Source organism: Dendrobates tinctorius, unplaced genomic scaffold (assembly GCF_039654945.1).
Source record: "Dendrobates tinctorius isolate UK_male_01 unplaced genomic scaffold, ASM3965494v1 ptg000303l, whole genome shotgun sequence".
In the NCBI taxonomy this organism is placed as follows: Eukaryota; Metazoa; Chordata; class Amphibia; order Anura; family Dendrobatidae; genus Dendrobates; species Dendrobates tinctorius.
Genome location: NW_027361970.1, coordinates 2097864 through 2118444, shown reverse-complemented (window position 1 = coordinate 2118444; position 20581 = coordinate 2097864). Strand labels below are relative to the sequence as shown.

Sequence of the window (20581 nt, the reverse complement as noted above, 5' to 3'; positions counted from 1 at the left end):
GGGCTCCGTTTCCACGAGCGCAGAGAGCCAAATTGCGACTCTGAACGCGCCCAGGAGCCTCCCCCGGCAACTGAATCCATAGAGCCGAATCCTCCGGAATGGGCGCTATCATTGTCCCAGTCTATGGCTTCGCTTACAAAGGCGATCGAGTACCTTCACGCCTCAAAGGGGGGCAAGGATAGTGACTCGCTTATCTGGGAGGGGTCCTCCACCTCACAGGAACCTTCGGCCTGCAGGGGCCGCACCCATGCCAGACAGGGGCAAAGGAAACAATCCCGCACGAGGTCTCCCGGTCTATCCGGTGCCGCGGCATCGGGGAGTTCAGCATCACGCTCCCCTTCACCAGCGAGTGGGAGTGAGCAGAGTTTGGATCGTGACTCAGACGAGCCACTTGATCTAGATACCTCGGGGTGCCGGGAGACAGTGGACAGCCTCATAGTGCTACCTTGGCCGCGGGCCATAAGGTAGCCTTTAAGTGGGCCAGGCAACCGCATAGAGTGTTTGGCACTCACCCAGAATTTGAGGACATAGTGCAGCGCCACAGAGAATGCCCAGATAGGCGCTTCTCAGGCCAGAAGACTATAGAGGCAATATACCCATTTGCCCCGGAACTCTGTAAGAAATGGGCGGAATCCCCAGTGGTGGACAGTGTCGCGCCTGGCCTCGAAGTCTTTGTTGTCGGTGCCTAGTGGCTCGTCCATTAAGGACCCCACGGATTGGCTCATAGAGAGCTTGGCGCGATCAGTTTTTGAGGCATCAGGGTCGGCGCTCGCCCCCTCGTTCGCGGCGACGTGGGTAGCCAAAGCCATGATGTCATGGTTCATGGTCAGAGTCTTTGAATAAGGCCTTGCAGGATAGAGGCCTACCTGCGGAGGTGTCTGAGGTCGCAAGTCAGATTGCTATGGCTGGAGACTACTTAATTAATGCTTCTTTGGATGCGGCTAATTGTGCGGCATTTGCAGCTGCTAATGCGGTAACCATTAGGAGAGCCCTCTGGTTGAGAACTTGGCGAGCTGATTCAATTTCCAAGAAGTCCTTGACTTCCTTGCCCTATCAGGGAGGCCGCCTGTTCGGGGAGAAGTTGGATCAGCTCATCTCCGATGCGACAGGAGGAAAATGCAGCTTCCTCCCGCAGCAAAAGGTGAAGCAGCCTTTTTGCCAGGTCCCGACACGTTTTCGAGCCTTTCACAACATCGGATGGATGGCAGCAGCCAGTTCGACCGGCCCACCTCGCTCCAACCAGGATAGGGAGCGACAGGTCTCATATAGACCCATTCTGGTGGAAAGGATGCGCGCTCACCAGCCCAGGTCAAGAGGAGCCAGGGCCCAGAGACCCTCAGCCAAATGACTCGGAGCCCTTGGTAGGCGACATCAGCAGGGTGGGGGGCCGCCTGCTCTTTTTCGGCATATCTGGGCCGAGGTAGCACACGACTTATGGGTGGCGAAACTGGTGACTTCAGGGTACAAAATAGAGTTCATCAGGTACCCTCCAACATGGTATTTTCTCTCCCGACTTCCCAAGGTGAAGCCCCGGGCAAAGGCGCTGCTAGGGGCCATCAATTCACTCCAAAACAACGGAGTCATTGTTCCCGTACCAGAGCACAAGAAAGCTCAGGGTTTTTATTCCAACCTGTTCGTGGTCCCCAAAAAGGACGGGAGGACGGGACAGTCAGGCCGGTTTTGGACCTGAAGCTCCTAAACAGGTTCATCAGGGTCAAACATTTCAGGATGGAATCTCTCCGCTCAGTTATATCAGCCATGGAGCAGGGAGAGTACTTAGCCTCGTTCGACATCCAGGATGCCTACCTGCACGTTCCCATTTTTCCCTCGCACCAAAAGTTTCTTCGGTTCGCCATCAATGGTCGACACTTTCAATTCGCAGCACTCCCATTCGGGATAGCCACCGCCCCCAGTCACAAAGGTGATGGCAGTCGTAATGGACGTCTTACACTCGCGGGGCATAGTCGTCTTGCCATACTTAGACGACCTCTTGGTGAAGGGTCCCTCATTTCAGGCATGCAAGGAGAATGTCAGCATTGCGCTGGATACATTCTCCCGCTTAGGTTGGTTGGTCAACGGGAAGAAAGCCCTCCCTCGAAACAAAGTCCTAGCGCTCCGGCAAGGAGTCCAGAAGCTCCAGCAGCCGGTCCCTCACACCATTCAGTTTGGGATGAGGATACTAGGGAAGATGGTGGCAGCAATGGAAGCAATTCCGTTTGCTCAGTTTCATCTTCGACCCCTACAGCACGCTCTCTTGTCAGCATGGGACAAGAACCCGTTCACCCTCGATCAGCGGTGCCGGCTGTCCTCTCAGGTCAGGCAATCACTGGAGTGGTGGATGACCAGATCCTCCCTTCTTCAGGGGAAACCGTTTCCCCCAGACCACTGGCTAGTGGTCACGACCGACGCCAGTCTCCTCGGCTGGGGAGCAGTTTTTCGCCACCAAACGGCCCAGGGCCAGTGGTCCCAACAGGAAGCTCGTCTCCCGATCAACTTGTTGGAAATACGAACGATCTGGCAGGCGCTGCAGCATTTTCAGCATCTCCTAGAAGGGTGACCCATTCGGATACAGTCAGACAACGCCACGGCGGTGGCTTATGTAAATCATCAGGGGGGCACGCGCAGCAGGGCAACCATGCGCGAGATAGCACGTGTGCTTCATTGGACCGAGAAGAACCAGTCGGTAATATCGGCAGTCTACATCCCAGGCATAGTAAATTGGGCAGCGGACTTCCTCAGCCGACAAGAGGTCGTGGCTGGGGAATGGGCCCTGCACCCCGAGGTCTTCCAGCAAATTTGCCAACGGTGGTGAACACCGGATGTGGATTTGATGGCGTCCAGAAGGAACGCCAAGGTGCCTGTGTTCGTCACTCGGTCGCAAGACCCACGAGCGTTCGGGGTGGATGCGTTGGTCCTACCATAGAACCAGTTTCGCCTTCCATACCTGTTTCCCCCGTTGCCATTGCTTCCGAGGGTCATCAGGAAGATCAAAGCAGAGGCAGTCCCAGCAATTCTGCTGGCACCACACTGGCCCCGTTGGGCATGGTACGCAGATCTTGTGCGGCTGCTCACCGACGTCCCATGGCGACTGCCAGAGCGCCCAGATCTACTGCATCAGGGCCCGATCTTCCACCCGAACTCAGGGGCCCTGTGTTTGACAGCATGGCCGTTGAATCTTGGATTCTGACTCAAGCAAGGTTTGAGCGTGAGGTGGTTAGCGCCAGGAAACCGACCTCGACAAAAATATACCACCGCACCTGGAAAGTTTTCTTCACTTGGTGCAGAGAGCGGGGTCGTTCGCCCCTGACATTCTCTATTCCCAACATCTTGGCTTTTCTTCAATCAGGCCTAGACTCAGGTCTGGCCCCGAGCTCCCTTAGGAGATAGATATCGGCGTTGTCCGTCCTTTTCCAGCGAAAGATTGATACTAATATGCAGGTAGAGACTTTCATCCAGGGAGTCTCTCATCTAGTACCTCCCTATAAGGCGCCGATGGACACCTGGGACCTTAACCTGGTTCTCAGTGTTCTGCAGGAAGTGCCTTTTGAGCCGCTACAGGATATTTCCTTATCGTTCCTCTCATGGAAGGTGGTATTTTTGGTAGCCATTACCTCCGTTAGGCGAGTTTCAGAGTTGGCGGCGCTGTCTTGCCGAGCTCCTTTTCTCATTTTCCACAAAGATAAAGTGGTGCATAGACCAGCTCCCCCCTTTCTGCCAAAAGTCGTGTCCTCATTCCACATTAATGAGGATATTGTCTTGCCCTCGTTCTGTCCGGCACCGGTGCATCGTGTAGAAAAGGCTCTTCACGTGCTGGACCTGGTGAGAGCACTCAGGAAGTACGTGTCGCGGACGGCACCTTTTCGCTGGACAGATACGCTGTTTGTGCTCCCTGAAGGGAGCAGGAGGGGACTCGCTGCCTCAAGATCGACCATAGCCAGATGGATCCGTTTAACAATTCAGGGGGCCTATCGCATCAGAGGTGCGCCGGTTCCATCTGGGATCAAAGCACATTCTACTCGGGCAGTGGGCGCCTCTTGGCCGCTTCGGCATCAGGCTTCGGCGGAACAGGTATGCAAAGCAGCAACCTGGTCCAGTCTGCATTGGTTTACTAAACATTACAATGTCCATACTCAGGCTTCGGCGGATGCAAGCCTGGGTAGAAGGATTCTCCAAGCAGCGGGGTGGAGCACCTTTAAACAAGAGGTGCATGTAGCTTGGATCGGTGAGTCAATCTCCCACCCAGGGACTGCTTTAGGACCTCCCACAGTACCTGTGTCCCCCAATGAGACGAAGGAGAAACATGGATTTTTGTGAGTACTCACCGTAAAATCCTTTTCTCCGAGATCCTCATTGGGGGACACAGCACCCACCCTGTTAGCCAAGTTGGCTCTTGTTTATTTAATTAATGTTTATTTCTTTTGTGAATGTCAGGGTGGTTTTTTCCTTGTCAGACATATTGTTTTCTGCATTAAGGCTGATTGTTATTGTTCTCCTACTACTTTTGCACTAAACTGGCTTCCGCCCGCAATGGGTGTATACGACGGGGAGGAGCTAACCTTGTGTTGTTTGCCTAGTGTCAGCCTCCAGATGGAGGTAGCATACACCCACAGTACCTGTGTCCCCCAATGAGCGTCTCGGAGAAAAGGATTTTACGGTGAGTACTCACAAACATCCATGTTTTAATGGGGATGAATCTGTGCTGCACTTTATGTACAGGCTCCATAGTGACCAGTATGTGGGATTGGAGTTATGAAATGTCCTATAAATGTCTGTTCTCTTCCTGATCTAAGGATCGGGGCTTTTAGTGGAGATGAATCTGTGCTGCTTTTTATGTACATGATCAGTAGTGACCAGTGCTGTGGAGTCCTAGATGAGATGAATCTGTGCTGCACTTCATGTACATGCTCAGTAGTGACCAGTGCTGTGGAGTCCTAGATGAGATGAATCTGTGCTGCACTTTATGTACAGGCTCAGTAGTGACCAGTGCTGTGGAGTCGGAGCTGAGATGAATCTGTGCTGCACTTCATGTACATGCTCAGTAGTGACCAGTGCTGTGGAGTCCTAGATGAGATGAATCTGTGCTGCACTTTATGTACATGCTCAGTAGTGACCAGTGCTGTGGAGTCGGAGCTGAGATGAATCTGTGCTGCACTTTATGTACAGGCTCAGTAGTGACCAGTGCTGTGGAGCCGGAGCGGAGATGAATCTGTGCTGCACTTTATGTACAGGCTCAGTAGTGACCAGTGCTGTGGAGTCGGACCTGAGATGAATCTGTGCTGCACTTTATGTACATGCTCAGTAGTGACCAGTGCTGTGGAGCCGGAGCGGAGATGAATCTGTGCTGCACTTTATGTACAGGCTCAGTAGTGACCAGTGCTGTGGAGTCGGAGCTGAGATGAATCTGTGCTGCACTTTATGTACAGGCTCAGTAGTGACCAGTGCTGTGGAGTCGGAGCTGAGATGAATCTGTGCTGCACTTTATGTACAGGCTCAGTAGTGACCAGTCCTGTGGAGCCAGAGCGGAGATGAATCTGTGCTGCACTTTATGTACAGGCTCAGTAGTGACCAGTGCTGTGGAGTCGGAGCTGAGATGAATCTGTGCTGCACTTTATGTACATGCTCAATAGTGACCAGTGCTGTGGAGCCGGAGCGGAGATGAATCTGTGCTGCACTTTATGTACAGGCTCAGTAGTGACCAGTGCTGTGGAGTCGGAGCTGAGATGAATCTGTGCTGCACTTTATGTACAGGCTCAGTAGTGACCAGTGCTGTGGAGTCGGAGCTGAGATGAATCTGTGCTGCACTTTATGTACATGCTCAGTAGTGACCAGTGCTGTGGAGTCGGAGCTGAGATGAATCTGTGCTGCACTTTATGTACAGGCTCAGTAGTGACCAGTGCTGTGGAGTCGGAGCGGAGATGAATCTGTGCTGCACTTTATGTACATGCTCAGTAGTGACCAGTGCTGTGGAGTCGGAGCTGAGATGAATCTGTGCTGCACTTTATGTACAGGCTCAGTAGTGACCAGTGCTGTGGAGTCGGAGCGGAGATGAATCTGTGCTGCACTTTATGTACAGGCTCAGTAGTGACCAGTGCTGTGGAGTCGGAGCGGAGATGAATCTGTGCTGCACTTTATGTACATGCTCAGTAGTGACCAGTGCTGTGGAGTCGGAGCTGAGATGAATCTGTGCTGCACTTTATGTACATGCTCAGTAGTGACCAGCGCTGTGGGGTCATAGATGAGATGAATCTGTGCTGCACTTTATGTACAGGCTCAGTAGTGACTAGTGCTGTGGGGTTGGAGTTGAAAGTTGGAGGTTTGCCTTACTGACTCTACAGCCCTGTTGTAGGGATTGACGAAGCACAGTGACGCAAAAGAACTGAGCAGGAAATCTGACGTATTAATTAGAGATGTGCTAATTTGTTCGGAACACATTCGCTCATCTCTAGTATTAATATAATTTTTGCAGAACACTCCGCTAAATATAGGACTTACAGACATCCTGCAACTGCAAAATAGTAGATACTTTTTAATTAAGACTATTTAGAGAGTTGCTAAACTATTCAGTTAGGAGGCAAATGAGAAAAAAATAAATTTTAGTTACACCTTAACATATCAAAAAATCTTTTTCACTTTATTTGCCATTTCATGGAGCTCTATCAGGGTTATAGAGAGTTTGTCACCACTTTTCTCAACTAAACATAGAGTAGCGAATATTGCCAGGGGCTACGTGTCTACATTTTATAAATTGAGTTATAGCACTGACCCCTATTATCTTTCCTACTGGAAATCTAAATTTAAGGTGATCTCCGCTAATAACTATTTGTTTTTTTGGGGGCTCCTTCAAGCATAATTTACATTGGCCGCAGAACGCATAACAGGATTCTATTGTGCTGCCATTTCTAACATATAAGAGTAACCCCTAAGTGAGCCTCACACCCCACCATGCCTATTTCATAGGATCGTAGTGTTGACAGGTTCTCTCTAAGTTCTCCGGCACAGACACAGCTTTGTATCATGGAGATTCCCCTTATTAGGCGCAGTTGATAGCTTCCTTCTACTGTGCAGTTTACAGATATGACCTGGGAATATTTGTCTTTCTTTCTATAGGTATAAACTCCTGGGAAGACATTGAGAAACTAAACACTTTGCCCATGCTTGAAGAAATTCGATTGCTTGGTATACCTCTCGTGGAGCCTTACAGCACAGAGGAGCGTAGAAAATTAGTTATTGCAAGGTACGTATTATACTTTTATGGGTTCTTTCCAACTGGGCTATTATCACTGTGTGATGTGTTAACGGCCCTATATCTGTATGAATGCTTAGGAAACGACTCAATACCAAAGGTTTTCCAGAGCACCTTTGACCTTTTTTTTTTTTTAATTGTAAAGGACTCAAAATATGAAAAGGGTTGTCTACTTCAAACACATTTTCACATTAGTGAAGTGTAACTTTTTTTTTATGCCATTCTGACCATTTTTTTTTAACTTGGACAATCCCTTTAATTACATAGCCACATCTGCCATGTGTTTACGGAAGATTTGCACACTTACTTTATGTAACTGGCTTTGACCATACAATACAGACAGCACCCAAGATTAACTGCTGCATTTATAGCCAGTTGTAATCACAGCTAGAGATGGGCGGTCCCCTGGATGTTCGGGACTGGCCAAACAGTTAAAAGAAAGTTTGGGTTTGTGTACCAGAACAGGACCCGAACCCAGACCCCATTCACCTGAATCAGGGGCACGAACATCCAGTGTTTGCCAAGCTGTCATGTACATGACAACGCGGCAGCTACTGCTTCTGGTTGGCTGTAAAGTCATTTGAACCCCAAATGAAGAGCCGGGCAAAGCGCCAGAATTGGTGCATCTAATAAATGTGCCTTTTCTGAGCGCTGTGGGCTGCTATTTTTAGGCTGGATAAGGCCAATATCCATAGCCCCTTACCAGCCTGAGAATACCAGCCTACAGCTGTCTGCTTTAGCAAGCCTGGTTGTCAAAAATGGGGGTGACCCAATGCCAGAATCTTTTTTCACGAGTTATTTAAATAATTTAAAAAAACAACGTGAAGACCCCTCTATTCTTGATAACCAGCCTTGCTAATGCAGACAGCTGAGTGATGCAGTCTGCAGCTGTCAGTTTTGCCTGGCTGATTATCAAAAACACAGGGGAACCCACGCCGTTTTTTTTAAATTATTTATTTAGAGCGCAGGCGCCGGCTGATGAATACTCCCCATCAGCTGCTCCTGCTCTCGATGTTATTAGCAACAGCAGTCGTAGGCTGATGGGAGCAGTAGTCTCATCAGCTGATGCCAATGACCAAAGGTAAACTTTTCATTTTACAGCCGATCAGAAGCAGTGTGTTTGGCGTGCTGTCTTGCACATGACAGCACAACAAACACTCGTTGTTCGAGGGGGTCGAACCCAAACAGGAAAACGGACTTCCTGGTGAAGTCCGTGTTTGATGTCCATGCCCAAACAGTAGGTGTTCAGTACAGATGCCGAACTTTACTGTTCGGGTTCGCCCATCTCTATTCATAATTTAACCTCTTAGCTGCCACTGTCAATAGTGATAGAGGCATTTAAGAAATTAGAAATGGGAGGAATGGAATTGCTTCTGACGCCCACCGCTCCTTCCCTTAATGTGTAATAACGGACTGTAATGGCAGCTGTTGGCCTTCTGAAGTACACATGTGAAGCTCAGCCCTTTGATGGGCTTCATAGCAAACTGGTAATTAAATAGTATACTGCAATACTATAGTATTTCAGTGCATTGTATAAGTGGTCAAGTGATCGTAAAGTTAAGTTCCCTAAGGGGACTAATGAATTAAGATGTAATACACATTAAAAATATTTTCAAAAAATTATACACATTGTGTCATTCTGTCTGTCTGTAATGGAAATCCCACCTCGCTGATTGGTCGCGGCAGTTAGGCCGCGACCAGTCAGCGACAGTTGCTTAGTCGTCGTGGCAACACGGCCGCATTGCTTATTGTACAGGCACATTACAGCCGTTAAAGGCATCACTGCTGCGTTGCTCATTACACAGGCACCGTCTGTACATATTCTGGAGTACAATACATTAGGTAATTAGGTAGCAGTAGAACAGTGACTGCAGCTCTGGGTGTAACTTGCGTACAATACATTAGGTAAGATCTAAACAGTGACTGCAGATCTGGGTGTAACTGGAGTACAATACATTAGGTAATAGCAGAACGGTGACTGCAGCTCTGGGTGTAACTGAACTACAATACATTAGGTAAAAGCAGAACAGTGACTGAAGCTCTGGGAGTTACTGGAGTACAATACATTAGATAACAGCAGAACAGTGACTGCAGATCTGTGTGTAACTGGAGTACACTACATTAGGTAACAGCAGAACAGTGACTGCAGCTCTGGGTGTAACAGGAGTACATTAGGTAACAGCAGAACAGTGACTGCAGATCTGGGTGTAACTGGAGTACAATACATTAGGTAACAGCAGAACAGTGACTGCAGCTCTGGATGTAACTGGACTACAATACATTAGGTAAAAGCATAACAGTGACTGCAGCTCTGGTATTAACTGGAGTACAATACATTAGATAACAGCAGAATTGTGACAGCAGCTATGGGTGTAACTGGAGTACAATACATTAGGTAACAGCAGAACAGTGACTGCAGCTCTGGGTGTAACTTGAGCACAATACATTTGGTAAGATCTGAACAGTGACTGCAGCTCTTGCTGTAACAGGAGTATAATATATTAGGTAAGAGCAGAACGGTGACTGCAGCTCTGGTATTAACTGGAGTACAATACATTAGATAACAGCAGAACTGTGACAGCAGCTCTGGGTGTAACTGGAGTACAATACATTAGGTAACAGCAGAACAGTGACTGCAGCTCTGGGTGTAACTTGAGCACAATACATTTGGTAAGATCTGAACAGTGACTGCAGCTCTTGCTGTAACAGGAGTATAATATATTAGGTAAGAGCAGAACGATGACTGCAGCTCTTGGTGTAACTGGAGAACAATACATTAGGTAACAGCAGAACAGTGAATGCAGCTCCGGGTGTAACAGGAGTATAATACACTACATATATACTAGATGGTGGCCCAATTCTATCGCATCGGGTATTCTAGAGTCTCTGTTAAAATAAAAAATAGTTATATACTCACCTTCCGACGACCCCCGGACTCTGTCCCTCCTCTCACCACGCTCCCGGCATCTTCCGGTCCCAGTAATGCTTAGCGAGAAGAGCCGGAGATGACGTCATTCTCGCGAGAGCGCGACGTCATCAGCGGTGTTTTGCGCTAAGCATTACTGGGACCGGAAGATGCCGGGAGCGTGGTGAGAGGAGGGACAGAGTCCGGGGGCCGTCGGGAGGTGAGTATATCACTATTTTTTATTTTAACATAGACTCTAGAATACCCGATGCGATAGAATCGGGCCACCATCTAGTGTGTGTATATATATCCCCTATCTCCCTTTTTGAAAACGGTGAAATGTAAAACAAAAAAAATTACATATTGATACTGCTAAATTTGTAAATATATGAAATATTCATCTCATGCTCTTGTTTGTTTGGTCACGTAATATCTTAAAAAGATGGAATAGAAAGGAATCAAAGTTGTTTGGACTCTAAAACAAGCCTTCATACTATTGTCAACAGAAAAATAAAAGGAAAGATATAGGTTTTTTTCAAAGTAGTAAAACCGAAAAACTATAAATTTGATATTCTCATTCACCATACCGGACCTATAGAGCAAAGTTATAAGGTTATTTTTACTACATAAATTCAGAATTGCTATAACTGTACTGACATGTAGCAGAAAGTTTCTGTCACGTCGCCGTCAAATACAGGGACTGCTGTTCCTGCCTCGGCCACTGGGAGGCGCCGGACTGTCACGTCGCCGTCAGATACAGGGACTGCTGTTCCGGTCTCAACCACTGGGAGGCGCCGGGCGGTCACGTCACCGTCAGACTCGGGGACAGCTGTTCCTGCCTCGGCCACTAGGAGGCGCTGTGGTTTCCCCGTGGGTGGTGGTGACAGAGAAGAGGCTCCTGTGCAGGCATCTGGTGGGCGCAGGCTACGCTCATCTGTCAGTCATGAAAGGGTTGAGGCATCACCATCTGGCCTGGTCCTGGGGGCGGTCCGAATGGCGTCATCAGACTGTGAACCTGTGAGGGATAGCCTGATCCTTCAAATACCTTGGGGCCTGTCCTTCAGGCCGCCAGATATAGTCTTGGTTTCCCCAGTGTGCTATTTGTTATTTGCTATCTTTGATTCTGACCTTTGCCTGGATTTCTGACTCTGCTACTGCCTAACGATTCTGTACCTCTGCCGTCCTCCTGGTTTATGACTCTGACCTTGGCCTGAATTTGACTCTGCTATTGTCTGCCGTTTTTGTACCTTTGCTGCCCGCCTGGTTTAGACTTGGATTCCTGACTACGCTTTTGGTCCCGTTTTTTAACCCCTCTCTGGCGACCGTCCTGCTCTGGCCCGCTGCTCATATTCAGACAGCGCCTCCTGGGCTCTGCTGTAAATCCAGATCCCTATATAGGGGTAAAGGGTATCGGGGTTGCTCGGGGTGCTGTCTTACTGCAGCCCAGACTCGCAGATGTACGTCACAGTTTCCAGGTCATTTTACCCCAAAGTGAATGCCGAAGTTCCCGCTGTTATGATGAGTCACCGAAGGAGGAAAAAACAAAATACCAGCTAAGTCCAGAAAAAACAGAGAGGTTGGCAGCTATCGGATTGCAGACCCCTGGACCTATCCACAACAACTAGCAGTAGCCGTGGGGGGTTCCTACGGTGCCCTAGACCCCTCGATCACAGCCGGAGAACTAGATAGCCTAAAGACAGAAAGGGGAAAAACTAAACTGCCCCAGAGCAGACCCCAAAGCAATAGGCAGCCCCCAACATATAATGACGGTGAAGCAAGATGAAAACACTAACACAGATAGAAAGATAGGTTGAGCAAATGATGGGACCCAAGCTAACTACATAGGACAGGATAGGAAAGCTGCTGTCTGCCATCCGCAAAAACCCTATCAAAATGAGCCAAGCGACTGATAGGAAAAACAGGCCCTGAAGTCGCTAGGCTTCAAAAGACTATATCACCACTCAGGTATATTCTGAAGACAGAGCAAAAGATCAACAGATCAGAGACAAAAATGGAATTCAGCTCACCCCCGGCCGGGGATGGCAGAACTCCCAAAAAACAAGGCAAAACAAAAACAAAACTGAAGAGTACAAAGCAGAGCAGAAAAACTTAGCTTTGAGATGCAGGAATCAGACTGGTCTCCAAGAATCCAGCAGGAAAATCACCAGCCAGAAAGAAGGGCGTTGGCAGCCTTATATCCAGTCCTCAATTCCAGCCACCCAGTCATCATCTAGCTGCCCAGGTGTTTGATAATCAGCCTCACTACCTTCCTTCACCAGAGGAGGGAGTTCATCAGACCTCAATGGTGAAGGGAAAAATGAACTCACAACAGTACCTCCCCCTTGAGGAGGGGTCACCGAACCCTCATCCATGCCACCAGGGCGATCCGGGTGAGCCCGATGAAAGGCATGCACCAATCTTTCGGCATGAATATCAGAGGCAGAGACCCAGGAATTATCCTCCTGACCATAACCCTTCCACTTAACCAAATACTGGAGTCTCCGTCTAGCCAGACGGAAATCCAGTATCTTCTCTACCTTATATTCCATGTTACCTTCAACCAATATAGGGTCAGGAGGTGCCACCACAGGAACTACTGGTTCAACAAACCTCTTCAACAAGGACTTATGAAACACATTATGAATTTTAAATGTGACAGGAAGAGACAACCGAAAAGAGACCGGATTAATAATCTCCAAAATCTTGTAAGGTCCAATAAATCTAGGCTTAAACTTAGGAGAAGCCACCTTCATAGCGATACTTTTTGATGACAACCAAACCATATCACCCACCTTAAACTGGGGACCAACGGTCCTACGCCGGTTGGAAAACCGCTGGGCCTTTTCCTGGGAGAGAGACAACTTATCCACTACTTGGTCCCAGATCTGGTGCATTCTCTCCACCACAGTGTCAACACCTGGGCAGGCAGAAGGCTCCACCTGCCCTGAAGAAAATCGAGGGTGAAAACCAAAGTTACAAAAAAAAGGTGACATCAAAGTGGCAGAACTAGCTCTATTATTTAAAGCAAATTCGGCCAAGGGCAAAAATGAAACCCAATCATCCTGATCGGCAGAAATAAAACATCTCAAATACGACTCCAAAGTCTGGTTTGTTCTCTCCGTCTGCCCATTGGTCTGAGGGTGAAACGCAGAGGAGAAGGACAACTGAATTCCCAGCTTGGAACAGAAAGTCCTCCAAAATCTAGACACAAACTGAACTCCTCTGTCAGATACAATGTTCTCAGGAATCCCGTGCAAGCGAACCACCTGTTGCAAAAACAAGGGCACCAACTCAGAGGAAGATGGCAACTTAGGGAGTGGTACAAGATGGACCATCTTAGAGAATCTATCACAAATCACCCAAATAACAGTCATTCTCTGAGAGACAGGCATATCAGAGATAAAATCCATTGAAATATGGGTCCATGGCCTCCTGGGCACCGGCAAAGGCATCAACAAGCCACTAGAGCGAGAACAAGGTTTAGACCGGGAGCAAGTCCCACAGGACTGCACAAAATTCCTGACATCATGAGATGGGCCACCAAAAAGACCGACTCACCAGATCTCTAGTACCAAAAATACCTGGATGACCAGCCAATGCAGAGCAATGAACTTCAGACATCATTCTCTTCCTCCACTGGTCAGGAACATACAACTTTTCCACTGGCACAACGCTCAGGTTTGTCCTCCTGAAACTCTTCCAGAGCACGTCTCAAATCGGGCGAGATGGCAGAAAGAACTACCCCCTTGCCTAAGATGGTAGCAGGCTTAGTCACAACAGGAGAATCAGCAAGGAAACTCCTAGAGAGGGCGTCTGCCTTGACATTCTTAGTGCCCGGAAGAAAAGAGACCACAAAATCAAAACGTGTGAAAAACAAGGCCCACCTAGCCTGTCTAGGATTCAAGAACTTGGCCGACTCCAGGTAAATCAAATTCTTGTGGTCAGTAAGGACCATGACTTGGTGTTTGGCTCCCTCCAACCAATGTCTCCACTCCTCAAATGCCCATTTCATGGCCAACAGTTCCCGATTCCCCACATCATAGTTACATTCGGATGGGGAGAACGTTCGGGAAAAGAAAGCACAAGGATTCATTTTAGATGTCACAGGATCTTTTTGGGACAACACCGCTCCTGCACCAATCTCAGAAGCGTCCACCTCCACCTGAAACGGGAGTGAGACATCAGGTTGCCGCAAAACCGGAGCAGAAGTGAATCTTCGCTTCAGCTCCTGAAAGGAAGAAACAGCCTCCGGAGACCAATTCAGCACATCAGCACCCTTCCTAGTCAAATCCGTCAAAGGCTTGGCAATACCAGAAAAATTAGCTATAAATTTCCGATAAAAATTAGCAAAACCCAAAAACTTCTGGAGGCCCTTCAAAGAAGTGGGCTGAACCCAATCATAAATGGCCTCTACCTTGGCCGGGTCCATTTCAATAGTTGACGGAGACAAAATAAATCCCAAAAATGAAATCCTCTGTACCCCAAAAAGGCATTTCGATCCCTTGACATACCGGGAATTCTCCCTCAAAATCCGGAACACAGTCCGAACATGTTCCACATGAGAGTCCCAATTCTTGGAGAAGATCAAAATATCATCCAGATAGATAATCAAAAATTTATCCACAAAGTCTCGGAATATATCGTTCATGAAGCACTGGAAGACAGAAGGGGCATTAGTGAGCCCAAAAGGCATCACCAGGTACTCAAAATGTCCCTCCGGAGTATTAAACGCCGTCTTCCATTCATCCCCATGCTTAATGCGAATAAGATTATACGCCCCCCTGAGGTCAAGCTTGGTAAACCAGCAAGCACCTTTAACTCTGGAGAATAGATCAGAAATCAGGGGTAACGGGTACTGATATTTAACAGTAATTTTGTTGAGGGCACGATAGTCAATACAAGGCCTTAATAAACCATCCTTTTTAGCCACGATAAAAAAACCAGCACCTAAGGGTGAAGAGGATGGTCTAATATGACCCTTCTCCAATGCCTCCTTAATATAGGATCGCATAGCCTCGTGCTCGGGTACAGATAAATTGAAAAGCCGACCCTTGGGGAATTTACACCCCGGGTTCAGCTCAATTGCACAGTCATAACTCCTATGAGGAGGCAAAGACGCAGACTCATTCTCACTAAATACATCATAAAAGTCAGCCAAATAGTCAGGAACATCATGCGATTGGGGAGAGGTGGAGAAAACAGGAGCATCACTAAGGGCACACCGACAACCCCAACTCACCACAGACAAAGATTTCCAATCCAGAACTGGATTATGGATTTGCAACCAGGGAAACCCCAGAACAATGGTATCATGCAAATTATGCAACACCAAAAATCTGCAATTTTCTTGATGGTCTGGGGCGACCCACATTACCACCTGGGTCCAAAACTGAGGTTTATTCTTCGCCAAAGGAGTAGCATCAATACCCCTCAAAGGGATAGGCGTCCGCAGAGGTGTCATAGGAAATCCACAATGTTTAGCAAAATCCAAGTCCATCAGGTTAAGAGCTGCTCCTGAATCCACAAAAGCCTTGGCGGAAAATGTGGACAGGGAGCAGATCAGAGTAATTGCCAGAAGAAACTTAGGTTGAACACCACCCACAGAAAACGTGTGTGCACAACGTTTCTCTCGTTTAGGGCAGACAGAAATAATATGCGAGGCATCTCCACAAAAAAACACAGCTTATTACGCCTTCTGAACTCCTGACGTTGCGCCCTAGACAAAACTCTATCACATTGCATAGGTTCAGACATTTGTTCAACAGGTGGCAACATCTCTCGTGTAGTTTTGCGTTCACGTAAACGCCGATCCACCTGAATGGCTAATGACATAGAATCGTGAAGACCAGAGGGAACAGGAAATCCCACCATAGTATCTTTTACAGTTTCTGACAAACCCTTCCGAAAGAGGGCTGCCAAGGCACCATCATAAGGACCGCCCACTTTCGGAATTTTTGACAGTACAACTCTGCCGAATCCCGACCCTGGCTTAATGCCAACGGTCTTTTCAGCCTGATCAATAGCATTAGGTTCATCATACAACATCCCCAAGGCTTGAAAAAATGCGTTCACATTATTCAGAATAGGATCATCAGGTTTCAAAGAAAACGCCCAATCCTGGGGATCGCCACGCAGCAAAGAGATGACAATTTTAACCTGCTGCGCGGAGTTCCCCGACGAGTTAGGCTTCAAGGCAAAAAATAATTTACAATTATTCTTGAAATTCAAGAATTTAGACCGATCCCCAAAAAACACATCAGGAGTGGGAATCTTTGGTTCAGCCGTATGTGAATGAGCAAGATAGGCGGAAATTCCCCGCACTTCAGCAGCGAGCTGCTCCACATGATCAGACAATTGCTTCATCTCCATTGAGAGAAAAATTCCCACTACGGCCTCAGAGATATAGAGGAAAAAATATGCACACACAAAAAAAAAAAATTCTGACACTTTTTTTTTTTTTTTTTTTTTTTTTTTTACAATTCTCTACTGCTATTGAGTACCCTAGGATCTGCGGTATGGCTGGTGATTCTGTTATGATGAGTCACCGAACGAGGAAAAAACAAAATACCAGCTAAGTCCAGAAAAACCAGAGAGGTTGGCAGCTATCGGATTGCAGACCCCTGGACCTATCCACAACAACTAGCAGTAGCCGTGGGGGGTTCCTACGGTGCCCTAGACCCCTCGATCACAGCCAGAGAACTAGATAGCCTAAAGACAGAAAGGGGAAAAACTAAACTGCCCCAGAGCAGACCCCAAAGCAATAGGCAGCCCCCAACATATTATGACGGTGAAGCAAGATGAAAACACTAACACAGATAGAAAGATAGGTTGAGCAAATGATGGGGCCCAAGCTAACTACATAGGACAGGATAGGAAAGCTGCTGTCTGCCATCCGCAAAAACCCTATCAAAATGAGCCAACCGACTGACAGGAAAAACAGGCCCTGAAGTCGCTAGGCTTCAAAAGACTATATCAGCACTCAGGTATATTCTGAAGACAGAGCAAAAGATCAACAGATCAGAGACAAAAATGGAATTCAGCTCACCCCCGGCCGGGGATGGCAGAACTCCCAAAAAACAAGGCAAAACAAAAACAAAACTGAAGAGTACAAAGCAGAGCAGAAAAACTTAGCTTTGAGATGCAGGAATCAGACTGGTCTCCAAGAATCCAGCAGAAAAATCACCAGCCAGGAAGAAGGGCGTCGGCAGCCTTTTATCCAGTCCTCAATGCCAACCACCCAGTCATCATCTAGCTGCCCAGGTGTTTGATAATCAGCCTCACTACCTTCCTTCACCAGAGGAGGGAGTTCATCAGACCTCAATGGTGAAGGGAAAAATGAACTCACAACATCCCGCAATGCGATGTACATAGCGCGGTGATAAAGCTGTCTGAGAAGCGAAGACGGTGCATCAGCAGCAGGCGTCACCTGTATATTATAGCTGACTCCCTGCTGTAATGGCTGTGATCAGTGTTCACGCCTTAGATGCTGCTGTCAATGGCAACAGTGGCATCTAGATGGTTAACAGAATGAGGGGACTTCCTCTTTAACTCCATTTGCACCCCTGCAACATGAACGCAGAGTGCCAATGGTTGCCAACCAGGTACAATGACCTATTAGGCCCCACCATGAGTGGAGTCTAACACACCTCCGGTCAGTGTAAAACTAGTGGGTCCAGTGCAGTGCAATACATAAGTATTTCAGGATGTTAGACCAGTGATCAGACTAGTGAATGTACAAGTCACATGAAAGGGATTAAGCAAAAAATAACTAATAAAATACAAAATAGAGTTAAAAAAGCTCTTTCAGAGGAAATAGAAAAAGTTATAACACTCAGAATATAGTGATACATTTTTGTAAAAAATAAAAAGTGTACAAAAATAGCAAAATCTTCAATATTCTGTAACTGTCGTGTCGCTGCAATCGTACAGACCTGAGGAATAAAGCCATCTTAGCTTGTTCACTGCATGGTGAACACCATAAATGGCTTTTAAAAAAATTAAACATAATTCCTCTTTATTTGTTAATTCTGTGTCCCAAAAATCTGAATAAAATGCGATAATAAAATGTTATGTATACCCTCTAATGGCACCAATAAAAACGTCAACTCACCCTACACAAAAAACAAGCCCCTGCTCAGATCTGTCGATGGTAAAATAGAGGTTTTCCACATTACCAGTAGTTCAAAGACGTTGGTAGGGCAACATTGCTCCTAAACAACAATCCAGTAAAATCCACATTTCCAAAGCTAAATCGTCCCTTATGAGCCCCACAGCGTACCCAAACCACAGCTTAGGTCACCATGTGGAGCATTGCTGCAGAGGAGAGAACGCACAGAATGGGGTTCTCCAGGACTTAAGGATTGACATATCCATTGGATGGTTCATCAATATGAGATTGGTAGGGGTCCGAAACTCATCAACCCCCCCCAATCACCTGAAAAGTTTCCAGCTATGGCCGAAACACATCAGCTCCATACATTGCTTAGCGGCCGCATACGAGTACTACTCTTTATCATCCATTGAAGTGAATAGTAACATAGTTATTAAGGTTGAAGGAAGACTTTAAGTCCATCTAGTTCAACCCATATCCTATCCTAACTTGCCCTAACATGTTGATCCAGAGGAAGGAAAAAAAACCCATGTGGCAAACAGTAAGCTTCACATTGGGGAAAAAAATTCCTTCCCGACTCCACATACGGCAATCAGACTAGCTCCCTGGATCATCGTAATATTAAGGAAACTAGTGTATATACCCTGTAATATTATACCTTTCAAGAAAGGCATCCAGTCCCTTCTTAAATTTTATTAGGGAATCAATCATTACAACATCATATGGCAGAGAGTTCCATAGTCTCACTGCTCTTACAGTAAAGAATCCGTGTCTGTGAGTATGCTTAAACCTTCTTTCCTCCAGACGTAGAGGATGCCACCTTGTCCCCGTCACAGGTCTAAGAGTAAAAAGATCATTAGAAAGGTCTTTGTATTGTCCCCTCATAAATTTATACATTGTAATAAGATCACCCCTATGTATTTGTACTTGTCATCATCCACTAAGTAATGTATGGGGCTACTGTGTCTGTGCAGACATCGCTTTGTTATGTTACCAAAGCAGTTTTAGGCTGATCGAGGGAGTGTCAGACCCCCCGCTGATCTCCTATTCAGATAGGTCATTAATTGTGCACTAATTTCTGGAAACCATCAGTGTGGTCAAAAGAGTCACTGTACTCCTAGATGATTTCCCTGATTGGTGTAGTTTCTGAAATAGGGCCACTTTGTTGGTTTTGTGCTGTTCTGTTATATCCGGGGAACTGCAAGTGATGGCCATTAAATTTCTATTGCCCCCTGTGAAGATGAAAAATTTGAGGCTAAAGCAATACGTTAGTGGAAAAATTGTAATTTTTTATTTCCTCGACCCAGCATCTGTGAAGAACCTCAATGAATTTCTTAAGGGCTCTAGTTACAAAATGGGGTAATTTTTGGAGGTTTTCTGCTATTCTGGCATCACGGGCGATTTGCAAATGTGACATGAAGCCAAAAACTATGTGGCTAAAACATCATTTTTGTGGTGAAAAAAAAACTTTTTTTTTCCTTGCCCCAATGTTAGAAACTATTGTAAAGCACCAATGAATCCAAAATGGTCATTACTACCCCTAGGTGAGGTGTAGTAGGCTAACTAGGGTCACTTGTGGAGGGGGTCTTGCTGTTTCAATACCTTGGAGGCACTAAAAATGCAACATTAAATTTGCAGTCTATTTCAGCCAAATTTGCGCTCCAAAAGTCAAATATCGCTTATTCTCTTCCATTCTATCATGTGTGCCCAAACATTAGATTCTGACCACATAGTAGACTTTGGAGAAATTGTGTAACAAATGTTTTAGTGCTTTTTTTTCTATTGTAACAGCTTGTGAAAATGAAAAATTTGATGCTAAAATGACATTTTAGTTGAAAGAATGTGTTCTTTCACTTTTGATTCTACTTTGAAGGGTTAACAAGCTTTTTAAATGTAGTTTTGAATATTTTGAGAGGTGCCGCTTTTAAAATGGTATTATACCAGCTGTTGGGGTGTTCTGACATTTAGGCCCCTTCAAAACTGAATTGGTCTGAAAAAATAGATTTTGGAAAATCTGTTGAAAAATTGTCCTTACCTTTTAATTCTTCTAACATCCTGAAAAAATGAAAGGTTGATTGTGAAATGTTAGTAACCATTGTGCGTGGTATGATTATCTGTTATAAGGGCATAAAAGTTCAGTTTGAAAATTGTAACTTTCTCTTTCTGCCAAATTTCTGAGATTTTCATAAATACCGTAAATGCAAATGTTATGGGTTTAACTTTACCCCAATCATGAAGTGCAAGAATCACTGATTTGGAAGAGTCAGTGCCTGATGAAGAGACCTGAGTAGTCTCGAAAGCTTGAAATGTGTTACCATCTTTT

The 20581-nt window shown here is 46.5% G+C and overlaps 1 protein-coding gene across 2 annotated transcripts in view; it reads left to right on the top strand.

Moving 5' to 3' along the window:
- Positions 1-20581, top strand: part of TBCEL (tubulin folding cofactor E like) — a 192349-nt gene that overhangs the window by 150191 nt on the left and 21577 nt on the right. For both annotated transcript variants that reach the window (XM_073560722.1, XM_073560721.1), the window contains exon 7: positions 7108-7234. In XM_073560722.1, coding sequence (XP_073416823.1) covers positions 7108-7234 — 127 coding nt within the window. The remainder of the gene's footprint in view (positions 1-7107; positions 7235-20581) is intronic.